This window comes from Sarcophilus harrisii, chromosome 2 (assembly GCF_902635505.1).
Source record: "Sarcophilus harrisii chromosome 2, mSarHar1.11, whole genome shotgun sequence".
Classification (NCBI taxonomy): Eukaryota; Metazoa; Chordata; class Mammalia; order Dasyuromorphia; family Dasyuridae; genus Sarcophilus; species Sarcophilus harrisii.
In genome coordinates, this window is record NC_045427.1 from 16,119,473 (window position 1) to 16,139,983 (window position 20,511).

At 36.4% G+C, this 20,511-nt stretch overlaps 1 protein-coding gene across 1 annotated transcript in view; it reads right to left on the bottom strand.

Moving 5' to 3' along the window:
• Window positions 1-20,511, bottom strand: part of DOCK5 (dedicator of cytokinesis 5) — a 236,457-nt gene that overhangs the window by 85,299 nt on the left and 130,647 nt on the right. The window contains exons 13-18 of the mRNA XM_031949649.1: window positions 15,542-15,667; window positions 13,256-13,380; window positions 8,590-8,688; window positions 3,180-3,252; window positions 1,597-1,700; window positions 756-945 (exon numbers count right to left, since the gene is read on the bottom strand). Of these exons, the coding sequence (XP_031805509.1) occupies window positions 756-945; window positions 1,597-1,700; window positions 3,180-3,252; window positions 8,590-8,688; window positions 13,256-13,380; window positions 15,542-15,667 (717 nt within the window). The remainder of the gene's footprint in view (window positions 1-755; window positions 946-1,596; window positions 1,701-3,179; window positions 3,253-8,589; window positions 8,689-13,255; window positions 13,381-15,541; window positions 15,668-20,511) is intronic.

Consider the following 20,511-nt stretch of genomic DNA (forward strand, 5'->3'; position numbering starts at 1 on the left):
TAAGTCAATTCAAGTATTTATTAAGCACTTACTGTATGCCATGTCATTGCTAAGCAGAGGGAAAGTCCAGAATGGTCCCTACTCTCAAGGAGTTTATAACTGAGTATCTTCCAGTCTTAGTACCAGGATTATTTTTTCCACTTCATAAAACCAAGCCTTTATTCAACTCTTGAGGGTTTGTGTCTCCCAACTTGCTTCCTCACCTGAAGTCCCTGTGGTGATTCTGACTAAATATGCTCATCAAGCAATTATATTCTATTAGCAATATGGGAATTAGATTCTATTAGCAATATGGGAATTAGATTCTATTAGGAATATGGGAATTATATTATTAGGAATATAGAAATTATATTCTATTAGAAATATGGAATTATATTCTGTTAAGATTATATTAGATATGGCACATTCATAGACTATCTTACTTGTTCTTACTTAGACTTGTTTTTACTCTGTCTTCCAACCATGTACCTTTGCATAAGCCATTTCCCATTTCTCCAACATTCTCTCTTTTCTTCTACCTGCAACCCTTACTTCCCTTGTATGCTCAAGTGACATCTCCTTCAACAGATTTTACATTGCCCTGGCCATTACCGTGGAAATATTGTAGCTCCCTAACAGAATGGAAGCTCCATGAAGGCAAGCCTGTTCATTTTTGCCCTTGAGTCCTCATTTTTAGCACATTGTGTCCGTTGAGAACCCCAGCATTCTTACCATGGACCTCAGTGGTTACATTTCGAAAACCAACTCTGACTCACCATTCTGGGTCAGTTTTGTGGAGCAAATCAGGGTGGCGATTTGGAAGCTGTCTTTGGTGCTATCCTTGGTTGCGGTGAAGGTGGACAAGTGCGTATTTTTGCCTGGGGAGAAATCCTTGTCCTCCATTTCTATCTTTGTGCTGGGCAGTGTCAGGTAGGATTTAGCATCTTCCATTTTTTTATTATCTCCCTGAAAAGAAAACACAAACCCACTGGTCTGGGAATGCTGAATGTGAGGAGGAGTAATTTATTAGTCAATAAGGTTCCGCCTACTCTCTGCATTCATGGTGCATGACTTGAGAGCCTTCGAGTCAGAGCATTCAGGATTCTAATCCATGACCCATCTTTGACTCTGTCACGCTCTGATAACAATCTGGACCAAAACCTTCTCTAGCATTGCCTCTGTTACTTCTCTGGGCCTTAGTTCTCTCATCTGTAAGATAGAGATATAGTAGACGGCCTCCAAGGTTCCTGCCACCTCTAGACCCATGAACCTATGATAGAAGAGAATATGTTCTTATGACAAATTTTTATCTGTAAAATTTAGGCATTGGACTAGAAGATGTTTATGGCCCCTTTCCATTTTAAACCTAGAAATTCTACCTTATCTCAAGAAGAAAAAATAAAAACAAAATATTGGTCATATCCAATGATGAATGTTCAGTTCTGGAAATAGAATGTTTTTGGAAAGATATGGACAGAAAATTTATGGGGTGAAAAGACAGGAAGGTTTCAAATCAAAAAGGTCAAGAATCAAGGCAGAACAGCCAGGAATCTGAAGGGTCCTTGATGGACAAGGAAAGAAGTTTGCACTCTCATTGGAGAGTTTTGTTGCTCTTACCTTATATACTACCAGATTATGCCTTCCGTCCTGCAATGTGGTTCCATCTGGGTTCATCAGCTTCACAAAGGCCACCCCAAAAGCTCTTTCAGATTTATCTCTGGCTGTAAAGCAAGGAAAACTTCATTTCTGAGTAATGCAAAGAGGCCAGTGACGGTGACCTAATTCTTAATTCTCTTGGGATGATAGGGAGTGCCTAGGAGAAGGGTATAGACCAATCTATTCTTTCACTAAGAATACTTGCAAGACAGATTGCTGAAGGAGATACAAAGGTAAATAATTTGGAGAGAGCATTGGTCCTGGAGTCAGGAGAACCTGACTTCAAATCCAGCCTCAGACACTTTCTAACTGTGTGACCTCTGGCAAGTCACTTAATCCTAATTGTCCACTCCCCCACCAAAAAAAAGAGAAACAAAATGAAACAAAAATAAGCAAGGCACAGTTTTTCCTCAGAAAATTAACAATCCAGGAAAAGAGAAAAACCATTCATGAAAAAAATAGGGCTTATTCCTATGATTTCCTACGAATAGGGAAACTCCTGGAAAAAGGAAATTTCTTCCACCAATTCAAGTTGAAATCTTCTCAGCAATTTCTATCTTTAGAGAGTTACTTAGACTACTGAAAGGTAAAATGACATGTCCTTTGTCACAGTACTAGAACCCAGGACATGGGAGCTTTGAGGTCAACTCAATTGATGTTTTCCAGTCTTGTTTCCATCTTCTGGTTTCCCTGGATCTTGGCAAAATTCATCTAATTCCTCTCCCTTCTATAGATCTCTCTTAAAGGTGCAAGTGCCTTTCCTGAGATGTCCTCCAAATGTATAAACTGGTCCCATCCTGTCTGTTCCATTCGATTGGAAAGTCTTTGAGGCAGGGACTGTTTTTGCCTTTCGTTGTACCACAATAGGGGCTTAATACATGACTGATAGTGCTTCTAATCAAAATTCTACATGTTAATTATCCATGTCGTCACTTCTTTGAGCCTGGCTCTCTGTCTCTCATTCCCCAGTGACTTTGTGATAACAATAATTATATTAACAAGAACACGAGAAGTACACCAGAGGAAGGAAGTCCTTGGAGGGCAGGACCGTGCTTGTTTCTGGCTTTCAGTCCTCTCAATTAACACGTCTCACCCATAGTGGATGGTTAATAAATGCTCGCTGAACTCAACTGAGCAGGGGAGAAGTGAGCATGGTGCTGTGGAGAATTCAGATGATGAATAGAAACATTCCATCGAGATAGAGTATTAACATGGTCATTTCCAACTAATGTAAACATTAATAGTGCCCTATGGAAACAACAAACTTTTGAGAATTTGGAAATCTGCCCGAAACCATCGGTTTCTCATCGACAAGGATGAAATTTTCTTTAGCTTGGCTATGTGGAGAGACACATAAATATTCCCTACTCCTTCCTTAGTACCAGGGAAAGCTCAGCTTTGAAGGTGGAAGCTGCCAAGGGCTGGACTTGGCCATGTCTGCTTTCCAAACACAGTCAGTCTCTAGGGCCCCTAAAAAGTACAGTGAAGCAAGAGTCAATATTGTTCTTGGAAGATGTCTGTGGTACAGACATCTTGATACTTACATTCCTGTGATGACCTGTGCCGGAAAGTAAATCTGAGATGACAACGGGTGACCTCTTCAATGGCAATAGATACCTGCATATTAATAAGGAAAGACTGAATATTTAATATAACTTTTTACCTCTGTGGCTAACTCTATAGGACCAGACGTTTCAGAAAGACTCACTATAGCCCCGCATCCCACAGAAAGCAATTTGGTAGAAGGCAGCTCTATTTCCAACCAAAGAAGCTTTTATTTAGAACTCAGAGAAGCTCAATGAAAAGTTGGTTTCTCTAGAAATAACTATTTGTGCCTTTTGAGCCACTGATCCCATTATGAGGCAGGGATTGCCATCTGGAAGAGGTCCAAAATGGAAAAAAGCAGGCAGGTTATTTATCTATCTATCTATCCATCTTTCTTTCTTTCTTTCTTTCAAAGGCATGGACCTGTTCTTTCTTCTTTCTTTCTTTTCTCTCTTTCTTTCTTTCTTTCTTTCAAAGGCATGGACCTGCTCTATCTTTCTTTCTTTTCTTTTCTTTTTTTCCTTCCTTCCTTCCTTCCTTCCTTCCTTCCTTCCTTCCTTCCTTCCTTCCTTCCTTCCTTCCTTCCTTCCTTCCTTCCTTCCTTCCTTCTTTCCTTCCTTCCTTTCTCTCTATTTATCTATCTACTTATATGTTATATTATATTAAATATTTATAGCAGCCTCTTTTGTGATAACAAAGAAATTGTAGAACAAAATAATCCATTGACTGGTAAATGGCTAAACAACATGTGATATTTAAATATGATGGAAATTTATTGAGTTGAAAAACACTGAATAGAAGGAACTCGGAGAACTCTGGGCAAATTTTCATAAGCTGATGCAGAGTAAAGTAATAGAAGAAGGAGGGAGATATACACAGTTCCTAAATTTTGTATGGGCCATTAAACTGGGACTGGCCACAATTCATCCCATGGGATTTGGGTTGTAGCTTGTATGACACTAGTAATAATAATTATAAGGATAGAGAGGTAAGAACCTAATCTCTATCCTTTAGAATCAACCTTCTTCACTCTGGGGAATAGAAATAAATTGATATTGCTTACTGAAAAATAATGTATGTGCATATACATATCTTTAGATAATGACATATTGTCTCTCCCATTAGAATGAGAAGTTATAGAAGGTGGGAACATTGATATTCTGGTCATCTAACATGGTACATGGCACAAAGTAATGTCTTCCTAAATGCTTGTCGGATGGTTAATTTTTCTCCCCCTGTTAAGGTTTGTGGGCATTCTAAATTCATTCTTACATTTCTCTTATTATCAGCCCTGTGTTAGTGTTCCCATTGTAGAATTTCAAGAGAGTTGGAGGACAAAAAAAAGCACCTTCATAAGAGCAGTGCTTTCATTGGAACGTAGATCTAATAGGTTCCACAGAATTTATAGATCAGTAATCAGAAAAGATCCCGGAAGTCATTACGTCCAACTGATTCACTTCAAAGAGAAGGAAGCTGAGCTTCCCAAAGGCACATAATGAGGTAGATGGGTCAGGAATTCCAACCAGGTGTTCCAGGTCCAAGGCCAACAAACCGCTCACCCCACCGGGAGGCTTCTCTACAAGAAGACGGGAAGACTGGGGAATGAACCCAAATCATCCCCTTCTCCCTAGTCGGGCTCTTCTTTGCAACATATAATTCTTCCCCATGTCAATCTACTAGTACTCTGAGCTAGAGTTAGCTGGTGAGAAGTAGGGAAGGCACCTGGGAACCATAAAGAGCTGAATTCATACAGCTGGTGGGAGCCTGACTGCATCACTTATTCCAGGTAGTTGGGGAGGACCTAAGGGGAAAGGCGTGGACCTGCCCTGACAAAGAGCTTCCTCACCTGGGAATTCCCTAAACCAGTGAGGTCATTGGCTGTTTCCAACCCTGTAAGTGATTATTGTTTCTTCCTTTGAAAATTATTTAAGAACTCTAATCAATAACACCAAACCACTGAGGAGGAAGCCTGGTACTCACTACCTACCTACCAAATACAAAGGATTCAGAGAAGATGGAGATATGGTCACTGTGGCAGGTGGTTTGGTTTTCTGTGTATATTAGTTACAAGAGCTTTACTCACTCACTTCTTCCTTCCTTCTTTCACTTTTTCCCTCCTTCCCTCTCTCCTTATTCCTTTCTTCCTTTTTTCCTACCTTCCTTTCTTCTTTCTTTCTTTCCTTCCTTCTTTCCTTCACTTCTTCCCTCTCTCCTTCCTCCCTCCCTCCTTCTTTCCTTCCTTTCTTTCCCTTCTTTCTCTTCCTTCCTTCCTTCCTTTCCTTCCTCCCTCTCTCCTCTCTCCCTCCCTCTCTCCTTTTTTTCCATTCCCTCTCTCCCTCCCTTCCTCCTTCCTTTCTCCCTTCCTTCCTCCCTCCCTCCCTTCCTCTTTCTCTCCCTCTTTTCCTTGCTTCCTTCCTTCCCCCACCGCCTTTCTCTTTTTTTCTTCAATGGTGAAGGGTAGGGAGAAAAGGAAATCAATTTTTGTAAATTGAAAAAAAATTGGTTCAGTTCTAATTTGTATTAGATTGTCAGGTGTTTTTGGACCAGATTCTGGCTCAATGCACAATTAAATAAAATATATATCACTATTATATTATTATATTAATATTTAAAAATTATTTCTTTTATTTTTATTTCTAAGGACACATTCTCTCCCCTTTCAATAATAACTTCATGCATAAGTGTCCCTCTGGGCCCCAGAATCCACATATCTAGAAGACCCTCTTGACAGGTAACTTGAATAAATAAAAAATATTCTGATCTGACATTCTTATTTCTCTCAACCAATAGTTGTGCTCACAGACTTCAAAGTGAAAGTCTGGGAATGAAATGACAGGTACCACCTTGCTTCCAACCAATCATTCCAGAACACACCTGTCCCCCTCAACGAGGGAAAACATCGCAAACGTCCATTAAAGTTTGGAGTGTTTCCACACCAAAAGGAAAGTCTGGGATGTTCTCTTTGGAGTTGCTACATCAACACTCTGATTTCAGGAACTGTCTTAGCATTACCATAACCCAGATGAATATTTGGCAGCCCATGATACCCCATTCTTTGCTCTGATCAGCCATCAAGTTTAGCTTTAATAAATCTCTAGTCAGGCAATTGAATCTGCATCGAGTATCAAAACCCGAGTCCTTCTTCATGGTGATAATATTTCACATTGTTAGTTTTTCCTGGGGGTGGGGATTGGGATGGAATGGACATAATGTTCCCAAGAGTCAAACCCACCAGAGCTGGAAAATGTCATTTGCCAGTAAATTGAATTAGGTAGGAAATACTGGTTAAGTTTCCTCCCCATTTAAAAACTTTTCAAATTCAGAGAGCTTTCAATATACTCAATGCAGTGAGAGAGTGTATCTAATAGGAACAGGAGGTGGAACAGTGATAAAAAAGTCAAATCCCCAATTCACCAAAGGAGACAGTCCAGGCTCCTAAACCCAAGAGCCTTGGGAACAGCACTACTTCCTTGTCCACTGATCGTTCTCTCTGCCTGGGTCCCACAGCCAGGAGAGAGAATAGATTTTCATCAGATCATGAGCTCCCTGAGAGCAGGGAATGATATTTTGCCTTCCCTTTATCCCTAGCATTTAGCACAGTTTCTGGTATATAGTAGGCTCTTAATAAGTATTAGTTGACTGGAGAAAGGACCCCCTACCTCACTGGCATCAAGATCAGCCTTGTTTGCTCCTAACGATGGAGCTTTTCTCTTTAGACTGTTAGTAGTTTGAGAGCTTTCCTTTTTATCATGCCTGATAGACAGAAGGTGCTTAAAAAATGCCTGTTGATGGTCTGATAATGACCTATTTAATACCTGCAGAAACTGAGGCCCAGAAAAATGAAAATGACTTGTCCAGGATCATATAGCTACAGCGTCTGAATTGGGATTGTAGCTATAGAGCTTGAAAGCTTTTTCTTTTTCTTTGTTAAAGCTTTTTTAATTTTCAAAACATACGCATGGACAATTTGTCGATATTAACCCTTGCAAAACCTTGTGTTTCAATTCCCCCCCTTTCTCCCACCCCACCCCTAGATGGCAAGTCATCCAATATATGATAAACATGGTTGAAATATATATTAAATCCAATATATGTATAAATATTTATACAACTATCTCATTACACAAGAAAAATCAAATCAAAGTGAAAAAATGAGAAAATATAATGTAAGCAAACAACAACGAAAAGAGTGAAAATGCTATGTTGTAATCAACATATAATAGTTCTTAGAACCATAGTTCTTATTCAAATCCAACCCCTCTACTTAACAGAGGAGGAAACTGAGTCAGAGAGATGATGTGATTTGTTCAAGATCACACATCCAATATGTAATTAGGAAGAATCATGGGATTATAGATTTATAGCTAGAAGAATCATAAGTCATTTTAGTCTAACACTCTGATACTACAGATGGAGAAACTGAAAACCAAAGAGGCAAAGATCACAGAAATAATAAGAAAAAAAGTCAAGATTCAAATTCAGATCTTCATGATTTCCAGTTTGCTCTGTGTAATTCCATCCATCTCTCTAACTGTGACTGTGAGAAAGTCTCCTAGTCTATGACAGCCTCAGTTTCCTCATCCTCGAATGTCTGTCCACCCTAACAAACAAGCCTGTTCTAAGAATCCCTACTGATGATAAAGTGCTAGTCAATAAAAAGGATCCTTACTGATATTTTAAAAATTCTAATGCACTGAACAATCAAGGTTAGGGGACACAAGGTTAGGGAAATAAAATGGGATGTTGAAAGTGACGTGAGGTTCTGGGAATTTCATTAGAAACCAAGGGCTGAAAATATCAGGAAATGGCTGTCAGGGCTTGAAATGGTATTTTCCCCAAGCTCCTTTCACTTCAGTTTGGACTGCAGCTTTTCAACCATCATCTGAGCCAAGAGCTGTCCTCTGTGAGAGCGTGAGCAATGTGAGGCGAGAGATGACTGCCCACTATGGTACTTTGCTTCCTTTCCATTAAGTATTGCCCTAATTTCACTATGTCCCAAATTGAAAACCACAGGAATACCTTTCTAAACTTTCATGGTGATTAAATGCGGGGCGCAGAGCAAGGAGGCTAACAGCCACAACAACGGTATGATTGCTGTAGTGACACGTGGAAGGACAGAACTGTCCCAGGAAGAATTCTCCCGGCTTAATTATTAGTTTCTTTGCCTCCTGAGATTGTCTTTCTTTTGTATATATTTCGTATATTTGTATATACTTGTATATATTTTGTACTGACTTATCTATAAACATGTTTTCCCCTAATAGACTGCAGTCCTATTGAGGGCAAGGATCATCATTTCATTCATATCTTTGCATTTCTAGCCCAGTACTTGGAATACAAAAGGTGCTTAATAAATGCTTGTTGAACTGAATGATGGAAATATTAGTTTTAACCAAGGTACATACTTACCTTCACTGTTTCATACCAGCAGGGCTGCTTGACTTGGTAGTAGACAACAGACTTGTATTCTGAAATGCCTTCATAGCCAGCACCTGGATGAATAGCTTTCTTTGGATATAGAAAAAAAAAGAGGAATAAAAGATCCACAAAGGAAACATCCATCTACCATAGTCATTTTTCCTTCCTCCCCCATGTGGCCACCATGCTTCCCTCAATACCACTTTGCACGAAAATCTGATAGGCACAAAGGCACCAATCTAACACTTTTTCTGAGGAGCTGTTTGCCTCAGTTTTCTCATCTGTAAAATGAGCTGGAGAAGGAAATGGCAAATCATTGCAATATCTTTGCCAAGAAAACCCCAAAAGGGATCACAAAAAAGATGGACACAAGTGGTGAGCAACAACCAAAAAAAAACCCAAATATGGCAGCATAAAAAAAATTACACATTTGTCTAATCTTTCTAGTTTTTTTTTTTTCCTTCTTTCCCCTTCTCTTTACTCTTAGTGCTGAGAAAAGCAGTGGTGGCTGAATATCCTTCCTGGGACTTGATTCTCTGAATTAGTGCCTACTCCTCCCAAAAGGCTATTTTAGGAATAACCCAGACATGCTTCACTTCACTTTCTCCCTGGCCACCTCCACAACTTCCTTAGGAACAGCCTAGTTACTTTTTACTATTCACTCCTTGTGCCTCCTCTCTCACCCCCTCCAACTCCTACAGTTTGGAATCATGAACCAAGATTGGGTCAGTTTTGCCATTGTTCTTGGATGGGGTGTGTCAATTTACTTCTCTATGATCCAGATTATCATCCCTTTAACTTTTTCGACTAAAAGTTCCCTCACTGGCTTCCATTGCCTTATATGTACTGTTTTTTTCCATTAAAAAGTAAGTTCCCAGAGGGCACCCTGGGTGTGTGTGAGGAATTTTTATCCCCAGTGCTTGTCACATAAGTTCTAAATAAACGTGTTATTTAATTTATTATTTTTAATAAATAAAAATAAATTATTTAAGTTATTCATTTTATCAGATGTAGAGATATAGTTCTATAAAAGATCATGGAAAAGAAGATATGATTCTTGTCCAGACTATCCTGAGTCTTTTTCTCCCTTGGGATTAAGCAAAGCCCCTATGATTCAGTTTCTTCATCCATAAAATAGGAATACAGTATTTACAGTAGAATGTTTTTGGTTATATTTTTGTATCTCCAGAGTCTGGCATAATGCCTGGTACAAAATAGGAACTTAATAAATGGTTTGGTTAGGCTTGGTTGGGACTAGTGACAAAGATCACACTACTAGTAATGGTTACTTATAATTACAAATACTACTAGTACTATAACCACCACCACTATCATTACCACTATTACCATCATTACTACCACTACTACTATAGAACATTTATATACTGTTCAATGGTTTGCAATGGGCTTTTTGTACATTATTTCATTTGTTCCTCATTACAATCTGGGAAGATAGGACTTATTATTATACCAATTATACCAATTTTGCAGATGAGGAAATCGAGGCTAAAATAGTTTAAAGGACTTGACCAGGGTTATGTAGGCAGAATTCAAACTCAGATCTTCTCAACAATTAATCCAACACTCTATCCACTACTGCACTTCCTACTTGTGTACCAACTCTACTGGCTTTCTCTCCAATTGATTCTCCAAAAAGATCTTAAATATACCAGATCCAAAATGGATCTCATCATTTATCTTCTGTAAAACACTGAGGGCATCAGTTAACCACATTCTTATCCTTGATTCCTCACTCTCTCTCAACTTCTATATTTAATTAGTTGTTGCCAAATCTTGCCATTTCTGCCTCCAGGGCCTCTCTCAGTTGTATCCTATATCTACTCATCACAGCCGCCACACTAGACTGGGACTTGTCATCCTTCACCTGACTTATTGAAAGATCCTGCTCTCATTAATCTTTTTAGTCTAGTTTCTTACCACTCCAATCCATTCTACCTCAGCTTCCAAACAGATATTCCTAAAATTGCACATATGTAGGACCCCGTCAAGTCTTTGCTCAGGAAACTACAGTGGCAACTTTTGCTAAAATGTAAAATGTCACTTTTGGTTTGACATTTAAAGCCCTTCCCGGCCTGGCTTCAAGAAACCTTTCTCTTGCTGATTATTGGATATGACTGACTTTCTATCCCTTAGTCAAATATGACATTGCAACTCCCATCCTCAAGTCCTGGTGTAAGCTGACCCCTATGATTGAATTGGGCTCACTTCTCTTTGCCTCATAGAATCCCTAACTTCCTTCAAACCTCAGCACAAATGTCACCTCCTCTAGCCAGCCTTGTTTGATCACTTTAGCTGCTAGTGCTTCCTTCTATTCTAGAAAATCAAATGATACAAAATTATATGTGTTTTATTTATTTTCATATATTTTATTTATATATTATATATATTTATATTTCATTCATCATTTATATTCATCTTTTTAAAAAAATCTACATGTTGTCTCTCCCTTCTGGTAGTACAGCGCATAGTACCTAGCACATAGTAGGAACTTAATGCTTATTACACAGAACTTACTTTACAGATTTCCAAGGCTTAAATGAAGTAATGTAAATAAAATGCTACATATGTCAGTTATTATTACCATTGCTACTATTTTTGAATCATGAAAGACATTGCATTACATTGTATGAGACACATGGTATTGGTAGAGTTGTCTTGGATTAAGAGTAAGGACACTGATTTACCATGACCTTGTTGTGTGAAATTGGCAAAGTAAGTCACTTAACTTCTGAATATTAGGGTCTTCATTTATAAAATGGGACATTTGGATGAGAGGATATGTTTCCTTTCAGCTCTCAAATTTGACGAGGGGAAAATACCTTAGGTTCTGTTTGTCCAAGGGAATCCAAGTGTAGAAAATGTTATTTACAATAAAAAAAAAACAACCAAATAATGTTCCCAGTGATCTGCCCTCAAGGACTTGAGGAATTTGACATGTTTGAAAATGATCCATTAGCTTGAAAAATAGAATTCAAGTTGAAACATGAAACTATGGTGCTTGGCCCATGTCTCTGACAGGAAATGATACTTCTTTCAGTGTTACTGCAGACAACACCACGAAGCCAGGAACTTTAGCATTGGAGGGGACAGTTGTAAAGAGCCAACACACTCATAAAACAACAATGACAAATAATGATGATTTCATGCTATAGAAATCATCATTGTTTGTCATTGTTGTCTTATGATTTCTATAGCATGCTAGGCATTGTGCTAAGTTTTTTTTTTTTAAACAACTATTCTCTCCTTTGATGCTCGCAATAGCCCCGGGAGGTGGTTCTTATTATTACCCCCATTTTACAGATGAGGAAACAGAAGCAAATAGAGATTAAGTGATTTGCCCAAGCAGAAGCAAGCCTAAAGACCCATCATGGAATCTATCTTACTGGCTTCTTAAGTGGTCTTCAACCTGTTTTCTTTAATATTTTCTCTATTCCAAAAACATAAGTCTCAACATATCACTCCCCTATTTAAAAAAAAAAACTTTAATAGCTTCCCATTGCCCCCAAGATAAAGTTTAAAATTTCTCAACTTGCCTCCTACCCATCTTTCCAGAAATATTATAGGTTATGCCCTTTCATTCATTTTAAGCTGGATCCAGATTGGGATAATATCACAAAATCATAGCATTTTTACAATTGGAAGAGAACTCAATGACCATTTAGACCAAGCCATAGCTGAAAAAAGAATTGGCCCCACAACAGCAGACAAGAGCCCTTCTGTTATTTATCTGAGGGGGAGCTTACTTCCTCCCTGGCAATGTGACATGGTGGAAAGAACCTTGAATCTGGAGTCAGAGGAACCAGTTGGAGACCTGGCTTTCTGCCACCTGTTACTTGGGTGAGTTATTGAACCCTCAGTTTCTTCCTCTATAAAATGAGGGGGTGGTTCTAATTATGCTTTGAGATCTCTAGTTTGAGATCTGTGAGATTCCCAATGTCCACTTGAAAATGATGCCATTTAAACTTGCAGATCTTGATGACCCCTTCCAGTTCCAGACTGATGCTATAATATTATGATTCTTTGGACACCTCTAATGAGTAGATAGCTGGGTGGTGCAATGGATAGAGAACTGGGTTGGGAGCCAAGCTTAGAGTAAGAAAGTCTCATGTCCTTGAGTTCAAATATGGCCTCTAGACACTTACTAGCTGGGTGACTCTGGACAAAGAATTCAATTTGCCTCAATTTCCTCATCAGTAAAACAAGATGGAGAAGGAAATATTTAACCATTCCAGTATCTGTACAAAGAAAACCCCAAATGGGTTCATGGAGAGTTGGACATGATTGAAATAACCTGAACATTTAATCGTTAGGAAAATGTTTTTGTTTTTGCTATTGTTTGATGTAGAGTTAGCACTAATTGGGGATCCAGAAGAACAAAAGGTCAAGAATATCAAGGGAATTAATGACAAAAAATACAAAAGAAGGTGATTTAACAGTACCAAGTTGAAAACTCTCTTATAAAGAGTCAATCATCAAAACCATTTGCTACTGGCTAAGAAACAGAGTAGTCGATCAGTGGAATAGATTAGATATACACTACAAAATAATCAAGGTCTACAGTAATCTAATCACAAATCAGGGGAAAAGCTGTGCAATCTCACAGTGGGTAGGTGCATCTCTGGGCAGAACAACCTACCTCAAGCAACGTGCCATCCTCATCATACACGGAAACAGTCACCTCGACATTCTTTGGTGTCTTCTTTTTCCCTTTGTCAAATTCACCGTGGATCAGAGTGACATAGATGTCATTCCGAACATCCCCTACAACATGGAAATGAGGAATGAGTCTCCCAGGACCGAGAGGGGGAATTCAGAAAGTGAGAGCAGGGGACCTTTTGTCCTTTTCTTCCATGTGTTTAGAAAATACATAGCACATAATAAACATTTAGTAATTGTTTGCTGATTGACCCACAAATCAAAATCATTTGTCTCCTTGGACTTTATTAGTAATCTTTGGCTGATTTAAGACATGCAGCACATTTGGTTACAATTATAAGAAACGGTCTTTTTTTCTACTGCTGCGAACCACGGGTGGTATGGCATCTCATTTTTGCATGATGCTAGAGTTACTTTATTCTCCCCAATAAGCCTTGCTGCTGAAAGGCCCAGAGTATTTTATTTCATCCTAAAGCAGCTTGATTCAATTTTCTGCCATCTCCAGAGAAATTCTCTCTTGTGTGTTTTGGAAATAAGACCAAGATTTTGGGAGGCAGGATTCCTTCTGTGGTTGGCACGCTGATATTCACCACCACCCAGATCGGAGTGAGATGTTGAAGTCTGGAGGCAGTTGGGAACGGGTATATTTGAATTTAAACCGAAATAGCTAGAGTGGTGGTCTGGGAAAAAAGCGTTTTAACACAATTGGGCAAACATCTTTCGAGCATCGTTCAGTTTTTCAAAGGCCACCCAGCCTGGAGATGGGGATGAATCAGAAGACATTTGAGGATTCCTCCCTACCCATACCTTTATAGATTTATAGCAGTATTAACTCTGCCCAAAATTTCAATCAGATCCATATCAGATCTCTATTTTCCTGGAGAAAAAAGAACTATCTTCCATCATAAAAATAATCAGTTCACAGAACAATCATTGGAAGGATCTCAATTGTTATCTAATGCAACTCATATCCCATAAATAAGTCCTATTTGCTGGATATTCAATAAATTATTCAATCTTGGCTTAAAGAACTCAAATAAGAGGGAATCTTCGAAACACAGGACACTGTACTGCTGGACACCCATAATTCTCAGAAAGTCATCTCCACAACATCAAGGCTTCCTATGTCTTTTTCCAACCAATAACTCTAATCTTAGACTTGCCCTCTGAGCTCAAGCAGATTGAAACAAAACAAATCTCTATTTAATTTGTCTTTTCTAGGCAATTTATGACAAAGTTTATGCATATTAGGTTTTTAATTCTTCCTTGTCAAGTCTAACTCAATGATCTACTTTTCTATTTCTTTTTAAATCAGTGCCAAAGAAACTTGATGATTATGACTTTACATTAGAGTTATTTTTTTTTTGCTTTCACTTTTTATTTTATTGTTGTTTCCTTTGACATCCTGGATTTTTTATTTCTCCAAATTGTTACTATTTTGTCAACTTATTTCTGGGATTGATTGACATAACTCTAAATTTACAGAGTTTTTTGGTCATCTTACTTATGTTGGCATGGCCCAGCAATGAGCATTGAATATATCTCATCAGTTATTTAAGTTGTTTTATTTCCTTAAAGAGTATTTTGTAATTTGTAATTATAGGTATCTTGTGTACTTTGACAGAATGAGTCCTATATATATTTAAACATTTTACCATTATTTTGAATGGGACTTCCTTTTGATTATTTTTTTTAATTATTACTGCTATCTGGAAATACTGTGGAGTTTATAGGATCAATTAGAAGTCTACAACTTTACTGAAGCTACTGACTCAATGATTTTTTGTTTTTGCTAATTCCCTAGAACTTTCTAAGTAAGTTATCATGACATCAGTAAGTAGGACTTCAATGCTATGGCTAACATTTCTAGAACCACAGACAGCCATTCAAATATTTGGAAATACTCATAAAAATCTCCTTTTAACCTTACATTGCAGCAACACAAACACTTCTTCTATATACCCGGGAATACGTTTGTACAGAAAAAAACAAGGGAGGAGTCATTGGGGAGAGAAATTCTGGAATTTTTGATCTCTAAAAATTTGTTTTCAAATTAAAAAAAAAAAAAAACAGATTTTTTTTAGAGCCTGAAAGTCCTGGTTTCTCAGTAATCTGAATGTTTGGAAGTTATTTAAGTTCTAATGCCCTTATAGGGAGCAGTTATAGATAGGGATGAATTTCAATTCTTCTAGCTAGCATTCTTGCGACTTCATCAAATTAATTCAGCCAATAATGGGAATGGAGTCATTGTTGAGCCCGAGCTTACCTGGAAGGATGATTTCAGGGAAACCCATTTTTCGAGCTATGGCTGTGCTCCTGTCAACCAAGTGTGAGAAATCTTTCTGCACTTGTGTGAGGTCACCAGGGAGCAGCTTCAGAGAAACCCAAAGACCTAGAAGAAAATGAATGAACAAATTGTAAGCACCAAAAAGGATTAAATTTGAAACAATTGTGTCTGGAGAGGTAGAATGGCACAATGTGAAGAGTACTGGATATAGAGTAACAAGACCCAAGTTTGATTTCCTCCTCTGCTGTTTACTACTTGTGTGACACTGAACAAATCACTGAACAGTCATATTAATGAACCTCAATTTCTAATATGTCAAAGGAGTGGGTCAGACTAAATGATCTAGGAGGTTCTTTCCAGATCTAAATGATATACATACTCAGTCTAAAGATAATAAACTTGTCTAAGTCAATCAGACCTCTATCTTTCTGGAGGAAACTAATTGCTCCAATATTTTTGTCAAGAAACCCCAAATGGGATCACAAAGAGTTGGAAAGGACTGAAAAATGACTGAACAACAATAACAACAATATAGTTAGAAATCTAGGATTGCTAGTTTGCCTTTCTTAACTTTTTTTTTTATTGATTCCCTTGATTCTTGACCCTTTGTTCTTCGAGATGAATTTCTTTTTTTTAGCTCTATAAAAAACAATTCTCTGGTAGTTTGGTATGGAACTGAATAAATATATCAAGTAGGATTATCATTTTTATTATATGTCTTGACCTACTCATAAGCAATATTTTTCCACTTCTTTAAATCTGTCTTTATTTGTGTGAAAAGTGTTTCATAATTGTGTTCATGTAATCCCTGGGTTTGTCTTAGCAGGTAGACTCCCAGTTATTTTACATTGCTTGCAATTATTTCAAATATAATTTCTCTATCGCTTCCTGCTGGACTTTATTGTTTTATTAGTATAGGTAGTACATAGAAATAGTGGTAATTTATATGGGCTTATTTTATATTCTGCAACTTTGAATAAGTGTTAATTGTTTTAATTAGTTTTTTAGTTGATTCTTGAGGGTTCTCTAAGTATGTCATCATATGATTTGCAGTTTTGTTTCATCATTGTTTATTTTTATTTCTTCAATGGCTTTTTCTTATCTTACTGCTATAGGAAACATTTCTAGTACAGTACTGAATATTATTGATGATAACGAACATCCTTGTTTCACTTCTGATTTTAGTGGGAAGGATTCAAGTTTATCCCAATTACAGATGATGCTTGCTCATAGTGATGATAATGATGTGCATATGTATCTATTATACTATCTAGTGTTTTTACCAGGAATGGGTATTGTATTTCCTCATAGGCTTTTTCTGTATCTGTTGATATAATTATTAGATTTTTACTGTTATGGTTGTTCATATGGTTAATTAGGCTGATAGTTTTTGCTATATTGCTATAATCTTCTTGCTGGCATTTCACTGAAAAATTTAGCATCAATATTTACTAAGGGAATTAATCTATAGCTTTCTTTTTGTTTTTGTTATCAAAACCAAATTTATGTCATAGAAGGAATTTGGCAGGACTCTTTTTTTTTTTAAATCTATTTTTTCCCCAAGCGGTTGAAATACTATTGGGATTTATTATTCCTTAAATGTTTGATAGAATTTATTTGTAAAGCCATTTTGTCTTGGGGATTTTTTCTTAGGGAGTTCATTGATTTTCTTTTCTAAGGTAGGGTTATTTAAATATTCTATTATCCTCTTCTGTTAATCTGAGCTATTTGCTTTTTAAATACATTAAGTCAATTTATAAATTTTAAAATGTTTAATAATTTTAAAAATAAATATTTATCCATTTTATTTAAGGGATTTGTTTTTTATCAGCATAAAACAAAATAACTCCTACTTGCTTTAATTTCATCAGATGGGTGGTACATCACCTTTTTCAGTTTTGATACTAGTAATTTGGTTTCCTTTTTAAAATCAAATTCATCAATAATTTAAGTATTTTATTGGTGTTTTCTTTTTTAATAAAACCAGCTCCTTGTTTTAGTTATTAGTTCAGTTTTTATTTAAACTTTCAATTTTATTCATCTCTTCTTTGGTTTTAAGAAATTACATCTCAGTTATTTGAGGATTTTTATTTTTTTTTCTAGGGGATTTTTTTAGTTGTATACTTAATTTATTGATTTCTTATCCCCTCTCTTTTATTGATTTAAAGATATACATTCCCTCCTAAATACTGTTTTGACTACATCTCACAAATTTTGGAATGTTGTCTCATTGTTGTCTTTCTCTTAAATAAAATTATCATTTCCTATGAATTGTTCTTTGATGCACTCATTAGTTTCTAATTACCCTTTAATTTAGGCTTCTATGGCCCTTTTATTAAATGTAATTTTATTGTATTATGGTTTGAAAAAAGGTGCGTTTAATATTTCTGCTTCTCTGCCCTAATACAAAGTTTTAATTTTTGTGAAGGTGCCCATTTACAGTTGAGAAAAAGCATAATCTTTCCTATTCCCATTATTTTCTTCAGCTGAAGCATAATAAATTCTGCTCCAGCCTCTCGTCTTAATTCTGTGAGCGTCTCTATTTCTTGTAAGCAACATATTTGCTTCTTGTTTCTAATCCAATCTACATCTACTTCCATTTTATGGATGAGTTGATCTCATTCACATTTATAGTTATAATTACTAATGGTGCATTTCCCTCAACTCTATTTTATTTTATTTATCCTCTCTGCCTCCTCTAAAGTCTACTTTGCTTTTTTTATCCACCCTTTTCCTTGTGTTAACATCTCACTCTTTCACTTATCCATTCCCCCTTCCTGTTGGGAAAGAGATTTCCATTATTAATTGACTATGTACATATATTTTCCCTCTTTAGGGATTCCAATTTAGATGTTGGTGACATTCAAGCATTGACCACCTTCACCCTCATTTTTCCCTACTACAAGAGTTTTTCCTTGTGTACTTCTTCTATATCAGATAATTTCTTGCAATCTTTTTTTTTTTTTTTTTTTGACTGAGGCAATTGGGGTTAAGTGACTTGCCCAAGGTCACACAGCTAGAAAGTGTTAAGTGTCTGGGATCAAATTTGAACTCAGATCCTCCTGACTTCAGGGCTGGTGCTCTAGTCACTGAGCCACCTAGCTGCTTCTCTCCCAATCTTCTTCTTCTTTTAGTCTTTTCCCAGGGTACCTGTATTTCTAATCTCATTTTAGAAATATCATTCCAATATAATGACTTACTTCAATATTTTCTATGTAAAATCTTTCTAACTTCCCTAATAATGACAAAAATCATAGGAAAAATGAATATCATCTTCCCATGTAGAAAGGTAAACAATTTAATCTCATTGAGTCCTTTGTAGTTTTTCTTGTATGTTTTACTTTTTATGCTTCTTGAGTCTTGAGTCTTGCAAAATCAAATTTTGCATTCATCTCTAGTCTTTTTATTAGAAATGCTTAAAAGTTTTCTATGTTATTAAGTATAAATCTTTTCCTTTGAAGGATTATATTCAGTTTTTCTGGGTAGCTTATTTTTGGTTTTAATCCCAGATCCTTTGCCTTCTGGAATATCATATCTCAAGCCATCTATTACTTTAATGTGGTAGTTGCTAAATCTTGTGTTATCCTCACTGGAGCTCCAGCATATTTGAATCGTTTCTTTCTGGCTCTTGAAGCATTTTCTCTTTGACCTGGGAATGCTGGAATTTGGCTACAATATTCCTTGGAGTTTTCATTTCGGGATCTCTTTCAGGTGGTGATTGGTAGATTCTTTCAATTTCTATTTTACCCTCTAATTCTAAGATATCAAGGCAGTTTTTCTTGACAAGTTCTGCAAACATATATCTAGACTTTTTCTTTAATCGTGTCTCCTTGATCTAGTTTTCTGGTCAGTTGTTTCTCCTATATGATATTTTATATTTTCTTTTTCTCCTCATTCCTTTGATCTTATTCTTTTATTCTTTGATGTCTCATAAAGTCATTAGCTTCTACAAGTTCAATTCTAATTCTTAAAGAATTATTTTCATTGGTGAGCTTTTTTTTATACCCTTTTCCCCATTTGACCAATTCAGCTTTTTAAAAGATTTATTTTCATCAGTTTTATCTTTTTTCATTTAGATAGTTCTTTTAAAATAATTTTTGCGTGTGCTTCTTTTATCAAGCTATCAATTTTATTTTCATAATTTTCTTCCTTTGCTTTCATTTCTTTAATCAACATTTCCTCTACCAATATTCTTTGATTTTTTAAATAATTTTTTAGCTCTTCTATGGATTCTTGTTGGGCTTGTGTCCAATTCACTTTTTTCCCTGTAAGGCTTGCTTGTAGTTATTTTGATTTCTGAGTTTTTTGTTTATTTTTATCTTTCTTGTCACCATAGAAGTTTTTAATGGTCAGGTTCTTTATTATTACTGTTGTTTATTCATCTCTCCACCTTATTTCTTGATTTTGAGTTTTAAGTTTATGTTGTATTTCATTCCTAAGAGGTTTGTGTATGTGGGGGTGTCAGTTGGGGAATAAGAGAAGGAAAGGCATTGTCTGAAACTTTAGACTTTTCCACATTGCTGTTTTCAGAGCTAGTTCTGGGGGAATGAAAGTTTTTACAGTGCTTCATAGGCTGCTCTCTTTCTTGATTAGTGTCTTGGTCCTTAGTCAGAAAGGGTGTCTGACACCTTGGAATTACAATTGATTCTACTCTTTAGGGTCCCTCCTTTCTTTTAAGATTTTTTTTTTACTTAAAATAAATAATACATTTATTCATTTATTTTTAATTAAAACTTTTTATTTTCAAAATATATGCATGAATAATTTTCAACATTCACCCTTACAAAACTTGTGTTCTAAGTTTTCCCTACCTTCCCCTATCCCTTCCCCTAGATGGCAAATATCCAATATATGTTAAACATGTACAATTCTTCTATACATATTTCTATAAATATCATGCTGAACAAGAAAAATCAGATCAAAAAGGAAAAAAAATAGAAAAAACCAAA